The sequence below is a fragment of the Rhinatrema bivittatum genome, chromosome 3, assembly GCF_901001135.1.
Source record: "Rhinatrema bivittatum chromosome 3, aRhiBiv1.1, whole genome shotgun sequence".
Taxonomy (NCBI): domain Eukaryota; kingdom Metazoa; phylum Chordata; class Amphibia; order Gymnophiona; family Rhinatrematidae; genus Rhinatrema; species Rhinatrema bivittatum.
In genome coordinates this window covers 302761877-302783162 of record NC_042617.1, presented here as the reverse complement: position 1 = coordinate 302783162, position 21286 = coordinate 302761877, and the positions used below count along the sequence as shown (strand labels likewise).

Sequence of the window (21286 nt, the reverse complement as noted above, 5' to 3'; positions counted from 1 at the left end):
TCGCATGGGGTGAGGAGCTCGTTTCTCACACGTCCATCTTGGATGCCTTTGGTATAGTGCCCTCCCCCCCCCCCCCCCCGACCTGGCGCTTTCTGTAAGAAGCAGGGGTAGATGAAATTGCTGATACTGGGTTCCACTTGGAGAGCAAGGCTGATTGACGTGAATGTATATGAGTGAACACCCAAGGGATCAATTCCAAAGTGGAAGCCATAGACCCAAGAACCTGCAGAATCCCAGACCCTGGGAGCCACCCTGCTTAGCAATCTAATTTGTCCCAGGATCTTGACAATCTGTTCTTCGGTAAGAAAAAAACTCAAGCCTGGTGTCAAAGCATGCTCCCAGAAATTCCAGAACTTTAGACTGCACAGCTGGCTTTTGTGCAAATTCACAACCCAGTCCAGGGATCATAAGCACTGGAGCACTACTGCCTCCGCTTGAGGACAAGGGTTCCCTTTATGCACTGCAGCGATCAGACTGTTTTGATCCAAAAATGAGGTACCTTGAGCGCCATTCACCTTTAAATCCAGAATTGGACGAAAAATGCAGTCCTCCTTTGGTACCACAAAATGGAATACCTTCCTGCTCCAACTGGCACAGACGATGGCCCCCAACAGTTTCTAATCACATGTCTTTTCTGCTTGTAAGTAGAATGTTCCCATCCATTAAAGGATTTGTTCAAAGTGTAACCGTGTTCTATCACATTTAGGACCCAACTGATCAGACATGATCTAGGCCCAATGAGTAAAAATGTTACCTGACCTCAGATTCTTGAACGGAGGAGTAGGCTAGCCTTGCTTCACTGGGAGGACTTGAGGATCCCTGACCGGTACCATTTCTGATTGGTTGACAGTCTCAAACACACTGATTCCAAGACTGCTGCCTCCCGGCACCTCTTCTGACCTCCTCCTGAAAGACTAGTTTGCTGGCAATGTCTGTTCAACCAGAAATGAGCCCTTGCCAAAAGAGAAACCCTTGCCGACCTTTGGCTTGTCCTCTGGAAGCTTGTGCCTTTTGGTCTCAAATTTCACAGGCACCTCCAAGTCCTCCCCAGTTCATTTAGAACACATGGAATTAAGGGCCACAATTCCTCACCAGTGAAAAAAGGCAGACGATTTTTAGGTCATCTCCCTACACCGATAATGCTTGATCACAAGCATCAGGATCCGTGCTGCCCAAATGAGATTCTACCCCATATTGATCACCAGCCAGAGGATCACCAGGCTCCAAGCTCTGAGCTTTTACCTGTATTCCCCAAAGGCAACTGACGAGCTAGCACTCTCCAAACCCTGGTTACCCCACCAGATAGAGCCAAACACATCCTCTTGACCATAACTGGCTTTTGCAGGTCCACTGGCTTTGGAGGATGTCTAGCCACCCTTTTTGCCAAAAAAGGGTTATGCATAAGCAGAACAAAATCCCCAGATTCATCTGGATCCTGCTCTGGGAAGTCTTCCTCCTCCTCCAGAGGATCCCAGAACCCCCAGGGCTCTGAGGGTCTTTGATCTGCCAGCAACAGCAGTGGTGGGGGGGGGGGGGGGGGGGGGGGAGGCAGCATCCTTGCAGGCCCTGTCAATCATGGTAGCAAAAGAAAATAGCCACCGCTCCTGCCGAAAATCGGGAAGACATCTTTGGGCTGCTTGGCTCCCCTGCAGTTCCTGTGTAGGATCGCTGCCTGTCCAAGGCTCCCCTTGCGCTCCCTGACCTGCCTTCTCCCTGGAGATTCAGTGGGAGTAGTGCCAGCAAGAGAAAGGCACGCGTGTCCTCTCATACTGTACAGCCTGCCACATGGCATAGCTGTGAAATTGTTTTTTGCAACCGCCGCACCAGCTCACCCGACGTCCCCGAATCGGAATGCTGCGAAACCTGGCCAAAGAACCTGACCAGCACCACAAACAGTAAATAAAAACAGGCTTTTTAAAAATTTTATAGAACAGACTTCCCTTTTGCGGGTGCAGGCTCCAGCTGTAGAATGAGAGGGAACTGGCCCCAGTTATCTCCCCCCTCAGTGGATCAAGGATCCAGACAGATCCAGGGTTTCCAAATCCTCCTGCTCATCCACTCCTCTACCTGAAAAGATGACCCCACCAAGAGCTATCGACCTTCAGGGAGGGCTAAGCAGTAATCCTAAAAGGAAAATTAGGTTCTTACCTGATAATTTTCGTTCCTGTAGTACCAAGGATCAGTCCAGACTGCTGGGTTATGCCTCCCCTCCAGCAGATGGAGTCAGAGAGAAAACTGAAAGCACCCCCTAGATATACTGGTGTGCCACCTGCCATCCTTCAGTATAATTGATATCAAAGCAGAAGAAATGGATCATCCTTCCGCCAAAAATTAACTATGGCCACTGGCTAAATCAAGTAGTAAAACTCTGCAAAAGTAAGCATTAACATCGCTCAAACACTATTGAGCCAACCAAGCAAACAAAGCCAAAAGGCAACGAAATGAATAATCACTTACCGTATCAAGTTATCGATACCTGAAAGAGTGGAAAAGATACTGTTACGAGCGGACTCTCCTGAAACACCATTACTGGGCGGGCGTCTGGACTGATCCTTGGTACTACAGGAACGAAAATCATCAGGTAAGAACCTAATTTTCCTTTCCCTGTACGTACCAGGATCAGTCCAGACTGCTGGGATGTACCCGAGCTGACTTAAATGGGGTGGGACCCCGAGAGTCCCGCTCAAAGTACGCTGCTTCCAAAGGAAGTAGGTGACGGCCCTCGAACATCAACCCGATAATGTCGAGCGAAAGTATGCAACAACTTCCAAGTGGCCACCCTGCAAATCTCTTGGCTCGAAACCAGGTGACTTTCTGCCCACGAAGTCGCTTGAGAACTGAGAGAATGGGCCTTGAGCCCCTCAGGAACAGCCTTACCGCCACCAATGTACGTGGCAGCGATCGAGCCCTTCAACCAACGGGCAATAGTTACTTTGGACGCCTGAAGCCCCTTCCTGGGGCCATGCCACAAGACAAACAGATGATCAGACCGTCGAAAATCATTGGTAACTTCTAAATATCGCATGAGCACGCGACGAACATCCAAACATCTCAAATCTGACCCTTGAGAAGACTGTAGTTCTGTCGCCGAGAAGGAAGGCAATTTCACCGTCTGATTTACATGAAAGGCCGATACCACCTTAGGTAAGAAAGAAGGTACCGTACGCAACGACACACCTGAGTCTGAAATATGCAAGAACGGTTCTCTACATGAAAGAGCTTGCAACTCAGAGACCCTACGAGCGGACGCGATCACCACGAGAAACACCGTCTTGAGTTAAATCCTTTAAGGAGGCCCGCCTGAGAGGCTCAAAGGGGGCCGCATTGAGGCCTTTGAGAACCAAGTTCAAATTCCAAGACGGGCAAGGAGGCCGCAGCGGAGGACACAAGTTCCGAACACCACGTAAAAAGCGTGCTACGTCTGGGTGACAGGCGAGAGAGGACCCTTCAACCTTTCCTCTCAAACACCCCAGAGCTGCTACCTGAACCCTCAGAGAACTGTAAGCCAAACCCTTCTTCAGGCCGTCCTGCAAAAACGTAAGGATTTGAGCTTCAGAAGCCCGACGTGGCGCAATCTTCGAGACACCGCACCAGGAGTCAAACACCTTCCACACTCTAGCATAAGTAAGCGTAGTAGAGGGCCTCCGTGCCCGAAGCAGTGTGGAAATGACAGGCTCAGAATAACCCTTTTTCCTTAATTGTCTCTTTTCATAAGCCAAGCCGCCAGACAAAAGCGATCCGCCAGATCTAAAAATACCGGCCCTTGCCGAAGGAGGTTCGGAAGATGACTGAGACGTAAAGGCCCGTCCGTCGCAAGATGAACCAGATCCGCGAACCATGGTCTTCTTGGCCACTCCGGGGCCACTAAAATCACCCGACCACGATGCGATTCTATGCGTCTTAACACCTTGCCGATCAGAGGCCATGGAGGAAATATATAGAGGAGGACGTGACGAGGCCATGGAAGCACGAGTGCATCCACTCCTTCCGACCCGTGCTCTCGCCTTCGGCTGAAGAAACGTGCCGCCTTTGCATTGTGCCGAGTCGCCATCAGGTCTAGGTGCGGAATCCCCCATCGTAGGGTGATGAGACTCATTGCCTCGGCCGAGAGCTCCCACTCTCCGGGGTCCAAGTGTTGTCGACTGAGATAATCCGCCTGCCTGCAATGTGGGTGGCCGCGATGCGGGACAGATAACGCTCCGCCCAGGTCATCAACAACGCTGCTTCGGTCGCCACCGGTCGACTTCTTGTACCGCCCTGGTGATTTATATATGCTACCGTGGTTGCGTTGTCTGAGAGGACTCGAACCGCCCGACCGCGTACCAGGGGCAGAAGGTGGCGCAAGGCTAGACGTACCGCTCTGGTCTCCAGTCGGTTGATGGACCAAGAGGCCTAGCGAGGGGACCACGTTCCCTGTACCGCTCTTGATTGACAGAGCGCTCCCCAGCCCGTTAGACTGGCATCCGTCGTCACTACCACCCACTGAGGAGGATCGAGATTTACCCCCTGCAAGAGGTGGTCCGGGATCAACCACCAAGCTAGACTGGACAGAGCCGGTTCCATCAGCGGCAACTGGGCACCGTAATCCCCGGTTTTCTGGTCCCAGCGAGAAAGAAGAGCGGTTTGCAAAGGATGCATATGCGCAAAAGCCCACGGCACCATTTCCAGAGTAGAAACCATATGTCCAATGACCTGCAAATAATCCCATGCCGTAGGTAAGGGGAGATCCAGTAGGTTCTGTACCTGAAGCATCAGGTTCTCCAGTCTCTGCTGAGTCAGGTATACCTTGCCCACCAAGGTATCGAAACGTGCTCCCAAAAATTCCAAACACTGACTCTGAACCAGCTGGCTCTTTGCAAAGTTGACTACCCAACCTAGCGACTGCAGTTGCTGAACCACCACCTGGACTGCTCGCTTGCACGAGTCCTCTGACTTCGCCCAGATAAGCCAACCGTCGAGGTAGGGATGCACCAATACTCCCTGACGGCGCAGGAAGGCTGCGACTAAGACGAGAACCTTGGTAAACACTCTCGGAGCTATGGCTAACCCGAACGGGAGGGCGCAAAACTGAAAGTGTTCCCCGAGCACCATGAACCTCAGGTACCTCTGGTGGCGCTTCCTGATCCCAATGTGAAGATACGCCTCGGCCAGATCCAAAGAAACCAAAAATTCTCCCCTGTGGACGGCCGCAATAACAGATCGAAGAGTTTCCATGCGAAAACGGGGAACGCGCAAGGCCCTGTTTACTCTCTTCAAATCCAAAATTGGCCGGAACGTACCTTCCTTCTTTGGAACCAGGAAGTAAATGGAATACCGACCTGTTCTGGTCTCATCCGGCGGAATGGGCACCACTGCCCCCAGGGATCGTAACCGGGCCACGGTTTGGGCTATTACCAGTTGCTTTTCCGGAGGACCGCAAGGAGATATCATAAAAAGATCCCGGAAGGGCTGAGCAAAATCCAACTCGTAACCGTGACGCACCACGTCGAGGACCCACTGGTCTGAAGTGATCTTGACCCATTCCTCCCAAAACTGGGATAACCGGCCTCCGATGCGTGGGAAGGAGGAATGGGCCCGCGTGCCTTCATTGCGCAGGTTTGCCTGTGGCCAAACCCTGCGAGGAACCCATTCGTTGTGGTCGTCTGCCTCGAAAGGAAGGAGTCCAAGACTGAGACCTGGGGCCCTGCTGCCTTTGGGGAAAAGATCCACCCCTTCCCGTGCAAAACCAGCATTGCCCTCGAAATTGGGACCGCGTGTTTCCGAAAGACCGCAATTGTCGGGGCTTGTCCTCCGGTAACTTATACACCTTATTGTCTCCCAAGTCTTTGATGAGTTGATCCAACTCCTCACCAAACAACAACTTCCCCTTAAAGGGAAAAGAAGCTAGTCGCGACTTAGAAGAGGCATCTGCCGACCAATGACGAAGCCACAATAGTCATCTGGCCGCAACAGCCGAGGACATAGTGCGGGCCGAGGTCCTTAGCAAATCATATAGGGCATCCGCTGTATAAGCAACCGCCGCTTCCACACAATTGGCCTGCTCCGCCTCTTCCAGCGGGAGTTCTTGGGTGGTTAGTAATTGTTGCACCCAGCGCAGTGTGGCCCTCTGGACCATACTGCTACAAGCCACAGCCCGGACTCCTAAAGCCGCTATCTCAAAAATGCGCTTTAATAGGACCTCTAACTTCCGGTCCTGGAGATCTTTCAAGGCTACCCCTCCCGTGACGGGAATGGTAGTATGCTTAACCACAGAAGTGACTGCCGAGTCCACTGAAGGGACCTTAAAAATCTCTAACTAATCCGAGGGCAGAGGATATAATTTATTCATTGCCCTGCTAACGTGCAGGGATGCCTCTGGAACCTCCCATTCCTTAGATACGATCTGCAATACCTTAGAGTGCAAGGGAAAGGTTTGCGGGGGGGGCTCTCAGACCCGCCATAGCTACGTCCCCAGTGGAAGTATCTGTGTCCTGCTGCGGCGCTGGGATCTCCAGCTCCTTCAAAACATGAAGAATCAAATAGTTCAGCTCGTCCCTGCCAAACAGGCGTAAAACCAGGGTGTCGTCCCCTTCGAGAGACCCCTGAGCGTCGGAGATGTCTGCCCCTGCCCCATCCGGTGAGCCCTGGGTGAGATCCGGGAACCCCGGATAGTCGGCACCCCCAAGGGAACAAGCTCCTGATTTGCCCGGAGCTTCAGCCTTTTCCTGGTCTCCCGATTTGTCCTGCACCAAGGACACTTTAGGCACTTTTAGAAGGGGGGGGTTTGTCTGGCTCCTAGCCTGCTTCTGCCTCCAAAAAAGCCTGGTGCATCAGCAGCACAAACTTGGAGGAGAAAGGCACCTTCCTTTTAATTGATCCCCCCACGGGACGCACCGGAGGGGGGGGGGGGCGCTCTTGGGGCATCAAATTCAGAGCCACTATGAGGACTCAAAGCCGGCGGTGAAAGCGGAGGAAAATCCTCCTCCTCAGAGGCAGAATCAACCTGCTGCCTCGTGGACAAGATGGCCACCGGCTCCCCCTCACTGGGATGCGAGGCCGACGATCGCGGTGCCGACAGCCTCCTCAGCCGCGCAGAGGAGGACGGATCCGCGCCGCTGCGGGCTGCGCTTGGCCCCCGGGAGGGTACCTCGCCCCCGGGAATGCAGCGGGAGCAGAGACCCTCCCGGGAGAGTCGTGCCCCCGCCCTACCGCAGGCCGTGCAGGCCGAAGAACGCGGCATCGAGGAGGCAGAAGAAAAGCGTGCCAAAAATAGGAGCCCTGTGCAAGCGCCTCTAACGCCGGGTGAAAACCTCCACCCCCTCCGGAGTCCCTGGTCAGGCTAATTACCAGCGCGGCAGGCTAGGGCTGAAAATGGATCACTGCCTGCTACCAACAGGGCTTATGTGTCCTGCATCCACTTTTTATTCACTCTTTTTCTTCTTTTTTTTTTTTTTCAAGTAAAGCCCTCTTCAGATCAAAGTCTGGAATCACTGTACTTCTGGGGGGGGGGGGGGGGGGGGAGGGTGACCGGCCCACCGGTAAACTTTCCCCCAAGACCAAAAGGGACACTAATCCGGGTAAAACAATGAGAGCCAAGCTCAGTGCCTGCCTGTACGCTGCGCTAGCAAAACCAACAAACTGCTACAAAAATGTCAACTTTTTTTTTTTTACACTAAGCAAGGAAGAGAATAAAACAAGTTGATCTAGCCAGCACAGTTATAAAAATCATAAAGAACACCTGAAAGATTGTTTTAGTCAGAACAGACAGGACCGCAGGTTATGCCTCTCAATCTGCTGGAGTCAGAGGAAATACTGAAGGATGGCAGGTGGCACACCAGTATATCTAGGGGGTGCTTTCAGTTTTCTCTCTGACTCCATCTGCTGGAGGGGAGGCATAACCCAGCAGTCTGGACTGATCCTGGTACGTACAGGGAACCTACTTTTAAAATTTGTATATTTTTTTTTCCTCCTCAGGCTGCAGGATTTGCACCACCTTCCATCTGCTGGAGACAAAGAAATACTGACAGACTGCAGGAGGCACACCAGGTGAAGAGGGTCAGTAAAGCTCTCTCCATTTGCTGGAAGGGAAGCAAAACCCAGGAGTCTGGCCTGATCTGGGTAGGTACAGGGAACAGAGCTTACACTCCAATTTTCAGGGTATGGAATGATGCATTCCTCACAAAGTTACAGGAATGCATCCCCTGCCCCCATATTCCACTGCACTCAAATCTGAATACTTAAGAGTAAGATCACCAAACAGGAAATAACTCCGTAATATCTTTTACAGCCAAAAATATTCTTTACAATAAGCCACCATTGAGGATTTAGTTTAACAATTGTGTGGCTAGTTTGTTGGTCCCAAGCACCCACCCTCCCCTCCTGTGCAGCATCCATACCAGTCTGTGCTCTCTGTATAGTCATGGTAGCATAGGACCTGTGCCAGCTCCAACAGGTATACTGCCCGCTCATGTGGCCGTCCACTCTCCTCTGAGCAGATCTCCAGCAAGTCGCAGATTGTGTTGTAACGCTCCTGCCCAGTGTCTGAGTGCGTAGCCTTGTATGCTCTCAGCTCCTCAGAAAGAAGCTGAATCAGGGTATCTTGTTCCAGACTGAACTCATCCAGGGCATCTTTCACGGTCCTAGGGTCAGATGCACAGCAAGACATTTAAAATGACATTCCTGAACTGGCCATGAAACTGGACCATCTAATCATGGCATACAGTGGTTCAAACTTACACTGGTTCCTGGTCTTAAGAGGCAGTTTCTATCCAAGCTCTGGTCCAGTGAACTGTGCTAAGTACTGGTAGGACTGATCAAGAAATTCAAGATTGGCAGTGGTGGTTCAAGAGAAAAGCAAGCACTATTGAGGATCATTCATACAATAAGGAAAATCAAGGATCTATCTTAAATGGTAGGGAGCTGCACTTCAAAATTCACAGTAAGTTAAGTTTTCAGTAAATCTACAGAAAAAAAATTTAGATTTTGCACACATTTGATTCAAGAACCCAAGTGTACGAGAGCCACAGATCACTAGGGATATGCGTTCATTGCTCCATTTCTTTTGGCAGTATGCACATCTCACGAATGGATAGTAGGTGTGCAGAACTGATGGCACAGGCATATGTTGTCTGCCACCCACATATGCAGATACCAGTTTTGCACGCCTATCCATTCATGATACATACACCAAAATGAATGAAGCTAATGCACATACCTATAGATCACTCATGTATGCTGTGATATTCTTGATATTCTTTACTTCCTACTAGAATAGTCCAGATGTGCCTATTGCTGTCGTGACAGCAAGTTGACAGAAAACCACAACCAGTTAAGACTGCAAGGATTGCAGCCTAGGAACAGCCTAGGAACAGTACCAGAAAATGGTGTTCTGAACTGGTACAAGTGGCTTTTCCATTCTACTATGGTCTCTCCCAGCATCCCCATATATGGATCATAAAGACATCTGCTTTTTGTGTTTATTGAATCCTCAATCTAAAGAGACTATTCCTTTTAGGGAGACCAAGAGGCTGTGTTCAGCAAACCTCAAGTGAAAATCTTTTCCAAGTAGATCAAAAGTCACGATCTTCTCAGCATATTTTCTGAGAAGCCTGCATACTAAGAGTAAATGCCTATTCAATGAGGGTTCAGTTTTCATCTTGGGTAGAGTTTATAGTTATGGTTCCAGAAGACATTTGTAATGACAACTTGGGTCTTCCTTACATTCCTTAACATTTCGGTATAGACATGCAAGCCAAGTGAAATGCTGCATTTGGGACATGTTTTCTTCCCACCGACTGGTATAGCAAAATAGATTTAGTCTTGCTTGTTAAGCTTCCTTTCCTCAAATCAAGCTAGACCAGACCAGGACCCTCCCAGGAAGTCCACATTTTTGCTTGTCCTTTGATTAGATCTTTCCTGGTCTCGAAAGGTTTTCAGTTTCTATGGAGAGAACCTGTGCATTCTCTCTCCACTGTGTTCCCTACTGGAATTCGAGAGGGGTTTCATTTGGAGAGTCTCCTATTTTCAGACTTTCATAGGGTGAAGTTACTGCTTACCTGCATTTCCTTTCCTCTAGAGCCATTAGGCAATCCATTACATATGGGTTATGCACTCCTGCCAGCAAATGGAGATAACAGGCTTGCTGATAATCACTCCTTATATGCATCAATGCTGACACTAGCCTGCCAGTATCTGCAAAAGCTAACTGAACAGCTTTAAAACCAGAACTGGAAACTACATACATTTCCCTCTAAATTTCTGAAGACCAACAAATCAAAGGGACCAGAAGGAAGATGGACAATAGCAAGAACAGGGTAAAAGGTGAAGAGGCATCCTCACACAAAAGAATGAATTGATTGGCAAAATTACAATCTCCCCTGTTGAGCCCTGTCAAGGCTAAGCTCCCAGAATGATCCCAGTGACAAACCTATCAGCACTGGGAGAGAACATGGACTAGCCTGACTGCTCTAGAAGAAAGGAAATCAGGTGGTAATTTCCCCTTCCTCTATGTTCAGTCAGGCCAGTCCATTACACATGGAATGTACCAAAAAGTTGTTACTCCTCCTGTGGGTGGAAAGCTGCTCGAGACCCTTGCAACACTTCCGAAGCAAAAGCAGCCTCCTCCCTAACTCAGACATCCAGATTAGTGTCTGGAAAAGGTATGCAAGGATGACCAGGTTTCTGTCCTACAAGTCTGACAAAGAAAGCAAAGAGGTAGGCGATCTATGATACAGTCAGGTGAGTACAAAAAGAATAGATGCCTTAATCTTTTTCAATACTTTGATGCAGAGACGTTTCAAATCAAATGCCCGACTCAGGCCGAGTTTCGCAGCTTGTAGCCGCTGCCTCAGGGGCTCAAAACTTCAAATCACTGATACTGTATAATCCACTCTGATTAAACAATATGCCATCGATGAATAAACAACTTGAAAACAAAAGGTCCAGATCAGATTTCTGTGGCAAACCGCAGTCTCTGCTTCTCGCTAGAAGCAGAGACTGCGGTTTGCCACAGAAATCTGATCTGGACCTTTTGTTTTCAAGTTGTTTATTCATCGATGGCATATTGTTTAATCAGAGTGGATTATACAGTATCAGTGATTTGAAGTTTTGAGCCCCTGAGGCAGCGGCTACAAGCTGCGAAACTCGGCCTGAGTCGGGCATTTGATTTGAAACGTCTCTGCATCAAAGTATTGAAAAAGATTAAGGCATCTATTCTTTTTGTACTCACCTACAAGTCTGACAGACACCAGCTGGAACCCCATCCATGAAGTAGCCCCGTGCTCATGAAATGATCCCAAACCTGATTTGGTAAGAGCACCTCAATCTATGTATGCAGTTATGATCACATTCATAAAATTTATATTCTGTTAATCCACAAGTCTTGGTGGATCACAACAGGACATTCATAACAAAACTGCATCTGTCAGACCCCAGCAGGACACTTGAAACAAACATGAACAGATCCAGCTGACAGTGAGCCTCAAAATGTAGAGACAATTAAAACTGCAGGAAATGCTCGTAGCTAAAACAGCAAGATTAAGCAGTGAATGCACAGGTGAACAGGAGAATTAAGTAATGTTTGGAAATGAAGTAGTTCATGTCCCGCTCTAGTTTCTTCAGGGAGATTATTCCACAGTACCAGTCCAGCCACAACTAATCAGACAGACATTCTTGAAGGAACTTGAACCATATTTTGAGAAGCAGAACAGAGTGAGTAGGGTGGTAGCTGTGGACCTATGAGGATATACATGAAGGAGCAAGGAGGTCACATGATGCTGAGAGACTGGTCACATGTTGCCATCTCTCCGGGGACTCCTTTCCCCATTTTGCTCATAACCTTTATTGCAGCATGAACTTTGCGGTTCAACAACTTCTTACTTCCTGCTTTTGAGAGTGTCCTTTTCCAGATAGCTTCCCGAATGTTGACGCGAGCAGCGCAAAGGGACCAGGAGAAAAGGCCAGGAGAGCTCAAAATGGCCAACCTCTAAGACTGACAGCAGGCAGAGCACCGGAGGCTGCAGCACCAACAGTAGAACCTGCTTCTTCTGAATTGGCAGTCACAATTGTTGCTGCCCTTAAAGAATGGTTAAACTGAGCAAACTGAAGGCATCAGATCCCGTATCACTAGGGTTAAACAAAGCCTGACTGAAGCAGAACACAATATCTGGGTTAGAAGACTGTGCAAGCCCTAGAAGGTACTATCACAGAACTCTAAGGATAGTGATAGTACCTAAGGATACTCCTGTGATAATATCTAAGGAGCTTCTCCTGGTGAGAGTGGATGATTTAGAGAATTGCTACCGACGAAACAATCTTAGACTAGTGGGTTTCCAGAGTCCGTTCCTGATTCTTGCCTGGTAGAGACCCTGGAAACATGGCTGCCGCAAGCAAATTCTCCCTCTAAGGGACCCTTACATGTAGAGAGAACACAGAATAGGCCCACCACAATCATTCTTAGTCTGCTGGAAGGAACCTTAAGGCATGTGTGGTCATCTTTCATGTTCTCAACTTTACCTATAAAGATGGACATACTCCAGGCATACAGGAATTAGAGTGATCTACAGTGAGGGAAAAAAGATTCTACTTTTCCTGGATTACTCTGCTAGTGTGGCAGGGAAGAGAAGATCCCTACACCTAACTGATCAAGAACTTGTACATTTATTTCCTGCTAAACTATGTGTCATACACCAGGGCAAGGCATAACAGTTCACTACTCCACAAGCGCTGTGTCTGTCAAGAGATAGTACTTGACTATTCTTTTCCTTATATTTGGCTACTTGTTGCTGTTGATTCCCCTTATACTTTTGGTATTTAGCAGGCCAACAATTGGCTTAGTTGCTAATGCTTTTTCATAATTTTTACACAACTGATTTTTCTGGGTTTTGGGGGGAGGAATCCTCGTAGCATGAAATGTGTCCCCCTGAGTGGATTCCAGATGGTTTTTATGTACTATTTTTAGTTTTCTGGGGATTTTTAGCCACATGGTGTTCTTGGTAGTTTCCTGGGGGGAGTTTATAGGTTTATCCACAGATATAGGTTTCATTTTGAGTCTCACAGGTCCTGTTCCACATGGATTCTCCTGGAGGGTGACCTAGGCTGGGGGCGTCTACTCAGTAATAATGCATGTTCCTTTATTTTCTATCCTTTGAGAGGGAGGATGTATTTCTTGGAATGTGTATGGTAGTGGTAATGTGGTGAAACGCTTCAAGCTCTTGCAGGCTATGCGGCACTTCCAAGCTGACGTAGCACTGCTTTAAGAAACCTTACTATAAAACATGCTAAATTGCAGAAACAATGGGTTGGGAGAGTATATCATGCCTGCACTATTGCTCATAAAGCAGGCATAGCTATATTGATACATAAATCTCTACCTTTTCAACAGCTAAATGTGATGCAGGATCCTGAGGGTTGTTATTTGTGGAGGGTCAACTATTCAGCCATCTGCTACTTCTCGGGAGTACTTATGCACCTAATATCTTACGCCTTTTTTACCCAGATAGTTTAGCTATTGGCCCCTTATTCTCCTATACCTATCCTTCTTAGTGGGGACTTTAATGTGGTTTTTGACTCCCAAATAGATCTGTGCCTGGCTAGATCCCCCAGTAGGAGTTCTCACAGGAGAGGTATTCCATATAAATGGAAACATCTAGTCTTGTAGATGTTTGGCGGTGTCATCCTCTAAAGGTGGACATATGACAGTCCCGACTTGATTATATATTAGTGTCAGATTTCCTTCTCACAAGTGCAGGCTATATACTGATAAGGTTTTTCACTCCTCATTGACTATTGGAAAAGAGTATGTGGAATGTAGTGTTCACTGATGCTCTTATATTGGGATGCTGCTAAAGCTGGGCTATTTCGGTGGCAGTCTGGAAAAAATGGAGGCAGGCCAAGGAGATTCTTTTGTTGGAGCACCCACCTCAGCACTAGTGATAAAACAGTAAAGTTTGATATTGCAAATAGGATACTTCCGACATGTCCACCCTGCAGAGTGGACATGCCGGAAGGAGTAGAGAATGAGATGTGATTTAAGGAAGCTTGAAGAGTGGTCAAAGATATGGCAGCTGGGATTCAATACTATGCCAAGAGATGTAGAGTCATGCATCTGGGGGGTGGTAATACAAAAGAGCTGTATCTGATATGGGGGGCTGTGAAAGGCTGTTGTGCCCAGAGCATGAGGAAGCTTGGGATGATGGTGTCTAGCAATCTGAAGACAGCAAATGTGACAAGGCGATAGCTAAAGCCAGAAGAATGCTGGGCTGCATAGAGAGGAATAACTTTTTTTAAACTAGAGGCAATAATCCCCTTGTACAGGGCCTTGGTGAGGCCTCACCTGGAGGACTGTCTTCCGTTCTAGAGACAGTATCGCAAAAGGGACAGAGACAGGATGGAGGTGATCCAGAGAAGGGCAACCAAAATGGTGGGGGGGGTGTCTCCATCAAATGAATTATGAGATGTTGAAGGACCTGGAGGAGAGGAGGTGCAGGAGAGATACAGACCTTCAGATACCTGAAAGGTTAATAATGCACAAACATCTTTTCCATTGGAAAAATCAGTAGAACTAGGGGTCATATAATGAAACTAGTGAGAACTCAGAACCAGTGTTAGGAAATATTTCTTCACAGAGAGGGTGGTGGATGCCTGGAATGCCCTCCTGGAGGAGGTGGTGAAGACAAACTGTGAAAGATTTCAAAGGGACATGGGATAAACAGTGGATCCCTAAAGGCTAGAGGATAGATATGATAAAATGAGTGCATGGGGTAGCTTGCTGGTGTGGCAGTTAGCCAAATAAGCCACATCATTGCTCTCTGCTTAAACAGCAGGAAGAAAAGGGAATTAGACAGCAAATAACTAGGACACTGAATTTTGCGGTCTGGGAAAAACAAACAGGGGTAACTTGCTGATGTGGCTGTTACTACCCTTAACCCATAAGCTTGAAACTCTTGATGCAACTCCAACAGTACTCTGCTTCTACGGCAGAAGGTAACAGGGAATTTGGACTAACAGCAACCAAAGGCCCTGACTGACAGCCTGAGAAACTGATAAGAATGGAGGACTTGTATGGCTCAACATAAACTATCATAAACTTGCTGGGCAGACTGGATGGACCATAGGTCCTTTTCTGCCATCATTTCTATGTTCAGATAAACTTCTTGACCCTGATACATAAATCAAAATTCCTGTTTTAACAAGTTGCATTTAATACCTTGATCCACCATGTTCAAGAGTCCATAAGATTGTGCTTTTCTGCATGGAAACAAGACTGGTCATGTTGGCTAATTTAGTACAGAATTGGAGGGGGTGGAAGACTCATAGTGAAAATAAAAGGGCCTAGTGGTCAATCAGTACACTATAGGAATAGGAGATTTGCTACTATTATTGCCATTTATACTCAGAGGAAGGTGTGGAAAATAGTCATTTTTTAATTAGATTGCGACCCCTAAGCTTACCAAGGATCAGCTGCAATCTTTAAATGCTCCTTTCATGTTTGCTGAAATGTATTCTTATGTCAGGCACCCCCCTGGGTAAAGCACCTGGCCCCAATGGGTTGCCAGGGGAGTTTTATAAGATTCTACTTGATATGATCTGATAACCCTTGGGGAAGAGTATGAAACCACCTTATAACAGGGTGCCCTACTTAAGGAGACTAATACAGTGACTATAATTCTAAAGCCACGGAAGGATGCAGATGACCAGTTCATTAAACTTTGAAGTTACTGGCCAAATTGTTAGCAGATAGTCTAAATTCCTTCCCCTTTTAGTTTCTCCAGAACAGGTGAGTTTTATAAGAGGCAGATATGCTGTGGCAAATATGCATAAAGTGTTGGCTTCCATAGCCCACTCTGCAGTTTAATCTGAAGTCTTTCCTTATCAGATTTGATGCTGAGAAAGCATTTGACCACATGAATTGGAGTTACATGTTTTCTGTGCTTGGGAAGTATGGGCTTCAGGGTAGCTTCATGAACTATATATGTAGTCTATACTAGAACCCTAGTGCAGGGGTTTTGGTCAATGGCACCCTTTCTGCTGCCTTCCCATTACAGTGGGGCACTCAGGGCGCTCCTTTCTCCATTTTTTATCACCCTTAGACCCCCCTGGTCCACATACTCAATGACAGAATTCCAGGGGTTACCATCAGAACCATACTTTTAAAATCACAGCTTTTGCTGATCTGATTCATCTTATGGATCCTCAACTCCCATCTCCCAACTTTGTTGTACAATATGGTACCATAGCTGGTTTGAAACTAAATTTGAACAAACCTGAAGCTTTGGCCAATGGAAAGGTGTGATTGCATAGGCCCCTTTCCTTTAAAATGGGCAGAACTAAAATAGTTAGGTATTTTGATTCCAGGGGATCTTTCCTCTATGAATTATACTACCACCCTAATAACTGTCACCAGGGCTGCATCTTTCCTGGGGGGGGCACATTCAGTTGTACAAGATGACCATTTTCCCTAAATGGCTTTACAATGTTCTCCCTTTACTTCTTTCTAATCAAGATATTCAGATTACATAAGGAGCTTTGACATATGGAGGGGGAAGAAACCTAGGATTCCCCTATCAATGCTGGCCACCAGCAGACGAGGGATGGGTCTTCCAGATATTCTATTATATAACTATGGAAGTCACCTTTGCCATACTGGTGACTGGCTCTTAACTACATCTTATTGTGACTAGGCTTATGAGGCAGCTGTTACCTTTCCATTTCAGCTCCAGTTTATACTACAAGTTACTGGATCACAACTCTTACTTGAAGTCACATGTGCTTACTGCCCACTTGGGTGTGGCATTGGATCACCTCTACGATTAGAGACTCACATCTGTGGTCTCCATTTTGCCTATTCTTGGTAATATGGCCTTTTCACCAGGGTTGGAATGCAGGATTTTTTCTGACTTGGACTCAGGGAGGGGTTTCTCTAATAAACATTCTTTGTGAGCAAGGGTGAATTGCTCATCCTGGATTCCTTGTGACATTTTTCCTCATTACTATTCTGTTTGTTTACAATTACATTATGTGAAATCTTTGGATGGAAAGGCATTTGCAGCTAAGGGATGGGAGGTATTCCAGGACTGGTTTGATATAGAAGATCTGGACATTCATTTTTTCTTAAATCTTTACAATTCTCACTTGGTAGCATCTCTTTAGGACCCATTTGGTCCAAGTGGAACCATGACCTGCACACCTCTCCCCCTTAGTCTGACTTTCAGGCTTGTTTTTGGTGCCTAATATCACACAAAATGAACTGTGGGAGATGCGATTTAAATTGTCGTCAAGAACATTTCCCAGCAGCAAGCCTATTTAATGGACCTGACTGATTTACGTAATGTATGACTGCAGAAGATACCTTAGGACACTATCTGGTCATGTACTAATGTTCAAGTGTTTTGGAAGTATTTGATTTGGAAGCCACTGTCTACACTTGCCCTTATCTGTACAACTTGCTGTATTTGGGCTTTTTCCTCTGGCTACAGCTTATACTGCAAAAGCTATGGGTTTCTAAAGCTTTGCTGGGTGCTCAACACTATTCTGCATTATTGGAGCCAGGATGTGAACCCTTCCTTTGATTTCTGGAGGAACACTATCCACCTGTTAATCATGGAATTAGTGCTGGGAAGGTGTAGTCATTCTTCCAAGAAGCAGAGAATTCTGACAATATGGCTTCTTTACCTACCCAGACTAGAAGTTTACTTCTGAATATTTATTGGACATCTGTGGTTATGAGGGAGGACAGGTATGGCTGTTTATGCTTTGTGCATCTTATGCTTCTGTTGTGTTCAGACTTCAAACAGAATGCCACTTTGATTCTCCACACATTGCAATAGTCAAGGGATAAGAGTACTAAAGATTGGGTTTCTAGCTGGAAGTCTTGCTTCCAAAGAGTTTATTTCAATTTATGTAGAAGATGCAGTTTAGGAATAGGGGGAGCTGATCAGCACATTGATATGTGATTGAGGAGTGAGGCGTCCACCCTGATTCCCAGGTCATGAGCTTAGAGAGACATCAAAACAAACTTACAGGGGGATTGGAGCAAGAGATCTGGGAAGCAGAATTCAGTTTCTTGGTATTCCAAGCCAATCTATTGGCATAAAGTCAGTTTTTTATTTTAGTCAGACTGATAGCTTTGTGAAAACAAGATCAAATGTGGAAGAAATAGTTAAGAAAAAACCAGTCAACATGCAGCTTGGAAGTCACAGCCAACTGAAGAGAGCAGATAGAAGCAATAGTGTGGAATATGATAGAAAGCTAAGTCCTGTGGGACACTGGTGACAAGGAGATATAAAGTCCCCAAGTATGACCCTTCTAGGACATATTTGACAGGAAGGAATAAAACAAAGAACAAACCATGGAACCAATTCCTAGAGATTCAAGTCAACCCCAACAATATATTATGTTTGAGTGCATCAAATCCAGCCAAAATGTCTATTAAGATTAGGCAGTATGTGGTACCAGAGCCAAAACCCAGATGTATGAGGTCAAAGCTTGACAAAAGCATGGATTCAGGGTCAGTCTGCAAAACCCAAAATTGGGCAGGTTTGTCACTGTATTCTTGGAACTATCCAAGGACAACTTAAAAAGGACAGAAACAGAGGGTAACTAATCCAGCATGCCTCTGTAGTGCTAACAGTAGTTTCATCCTTCTGTACAGCACAAGGAAGTGATCAGAGCTTCAAAATTAGTAACATTGAGTTACCGTGGAAGATGCTGCCACACACATGTCCCCTTGCTTATTCAGTGACAATAAGGACTGACCAATTCATATGAAAACAGGAAACTACCTTTGGAATGAAGGAGTGTATCATGTGAAGCTGTACCCTGTCCTGAGTAATGGTTAAAAAAGGCTCTCTGAGAAAGTCTGCAAACAAACCACAATCAGAAAGTCTTCAATGTGAGCAAGTGCAGAGAAACTCTTGAACAAAATGAGGGCTTGCCAAAAAATTAATCTCCCAAAAAAGAAACTAGATCCAGAGTGGTGGATGAATGCATTAATGCCTTGTAAAAATCAAGACATAGCTGGGTGAGAGAATAGGAGTAGACTCTGAACCCATCCTCTATAGCAAGTTAGCATTGCCACCTGCAGCTTGGAAGTATGGAAAGCTAAACCCTTACTAAGGCCCTCCCGCATGAAATCCAAAACCTGGAAAATTGAAGCATGGCCAGACACATGCACATAGACCAAGTATAAAACTTCCTGGCCTTCAAAAGCAAAGAGACTACAGCTGGCAAATAACCATTCACAATAAACACCCTTTCAAGGACCAAGCCATAGTTATATCCTGAGATACCAGACCCTGGCAAAGCAAGTTCGAGAAGCTGGATGCAAAGAGGACTGTCAAACAGATGTGAGATCTGCATACTATGGCTTCCAGAACCAAATCAGGAGGCACTAGGACTAGGCCTGGATGTCTGGCAATCTTTTGAACCACCCTATCATGGGTCAAGGTAGAATCATATACAAGCCTTCTGCTCTTGGCCAATCCTGTATTAGGACATTGATCTAAAGACTTCAGATCGCTCCTGTGACTGAAGTGAGCTTTTGCATTCTAGCCCATCACCATCAAGTCCATGAATGGCTGACCCTCACCTGTTGACAATGAGGTCCAAAGCCCTGGAGAGAAGCCACTCTCCCAGATCCAGAGTGACAGAAATTGGCTTGCATGTTGTCTCCTATGTGAAATTTCTGCTGAAGGAAGAATCACATCCATCGCCAAAGACCTGCTGGCTTCGGGTTCCTCCTTGATTTATGTATGCTACTGCCATAGCATTGAATATCACTCACTGCTCTTCCAAATAAACATGGCATGAATTTGAAGAGTGCCAGATGAATTGCCAAAGTCTCCAGACAGTTGATAGGTCACTTTGCCTCCATATTGGACCACTAACCTTACACTGAGTTCCTGATAGTGAGTTGCCCATCTGGAAAGGCTTGTTCTGGTCACTACAGTTTAAATGGGAGGTATCAAATCCATCCCCCTGCTCAAAAGCAGGAAAATCCAGCCTCCACCAGAAGAGGTAATCACCGAGTAATCTTGACTGGGGATTCCATTGAGCCATCAAGGTTCTCTAAAGGGTACATGTGAGCCCTTACCCAGGGAACCAAGTCCAATGCTGCTGCCATGAAACAGTCTAAAGTCTTCTGACCTGATCTTGCAACCAGAAGAACTAGTCCCTTGTGTAGTTGTATCTTGAGAATGATTGCACCCAGTAGGGTGGGGGTCAGGCTGACCTTGCCCTCTTTGGTGTTGAATTGGACTCCTAGGTATTCCAGAGACTGAGGGCTGTAGGGAACTTGTGTGTTGACCACCCATCCTAGGCTCTCCAGTAGAGTTATGACACTGCTGGTTGCTTGGTGGCTTTCCTTCGGTGACTTTGCCCTGATCAGCCAATTGTACAGGTAAGGGTGAACAAGGATTCCTTCCTTCCTCAGTGTTGCCGCCACCACCACTATTACCTTGGTGAACGTCTGGGGTGCTCTGGCTAACCTGAAGGGTAGTGCCGGTTCCAGACTGAAGTGTAGTTCCCTGTACGTACCAGGATCAGTCCAGACTGCTGAGTTCTGAGAGTCCAGGTGGCGGCTCTGGGTTGTTTGAGAGGGAAGATTGAAGGATCCTCTCTCGCATGTCATCCGGACGTAGCCAGGTTCTTGCGAGGCGTTCGGAACTTACGTCCTCCTCTGAGCCCCTTGTCCGTCCTGGAGCTAGAATTTGGTTCTCAAGGGCCTCACTGTCGCCCCCTTTGAGCCGCTTAGGTGAGCCTCCTTAAAGGATCTCACCCTCAAGACAGTGTTCTTAATGGCCATCGCTTCCGCCCGTTGGGTATCAGAGTTACAGGCGCTTTCGTGCAGAGAGCCGTTCTTACGTATTTCTGACTCCGGGGTGTTACGTATGGTTCCTTCGTTCTTGCCTAAGGTTGTATCGGCTTTTCACGTTAAGTCTGTAGATTTGCCTTCTTTCTCGGAGGCGGAGCTGAAGTCTTCTCAAGGTTCCAAATTGAAGCATTTAGATGTTCGTCGAGTGCTCTTGCAATATTTGGAGGTCACCAATGACTTTAAACGGTCGGATCACCTGTTTGTCTTGTGGCAGGGGCCCAAAAAGGGACTACAGGCCTCTAAAGCAACTATTGCCCGCTGGCTGAAGAGCTCGATCGCGTCCACGTACATTGGTTGTGGTAAGTCCGTTCCGGACGGGCTTAAGGCCCACTCTCTGCGTTCTTAGGCGTCTTCCTGGGCTGATCCTTGGTACTACAGGAACGAAAATTATCAGGTAAGAAACAATTTTCCTGTAGCACTGATATTCCTGATGAATTG

General features: G+C 46.9%; 1 protein-coding gene across 1 annotated transcript in view; it reads right to left on the bottom strand.

Annotated features, from left to right (window-relative positions):
• Positions 1–21286, bottom strand: part of ESPL1 (extra spindle pole bodies like 1, separase) — a 259280-nt gene that overhangs the window by 194889 nt on the left and 43105 nt on the right. Inside the window, exon 8 of the mRNA XM_029595078.1 lies at positions 8376–8618. Within this exon, the coding sequence (XP_029450938.1) occupies positions 8376–8618 (243 nt within the window). The remainder of the gene's footprint in view (positions 1–8375; positions 8619–21286) is intronic.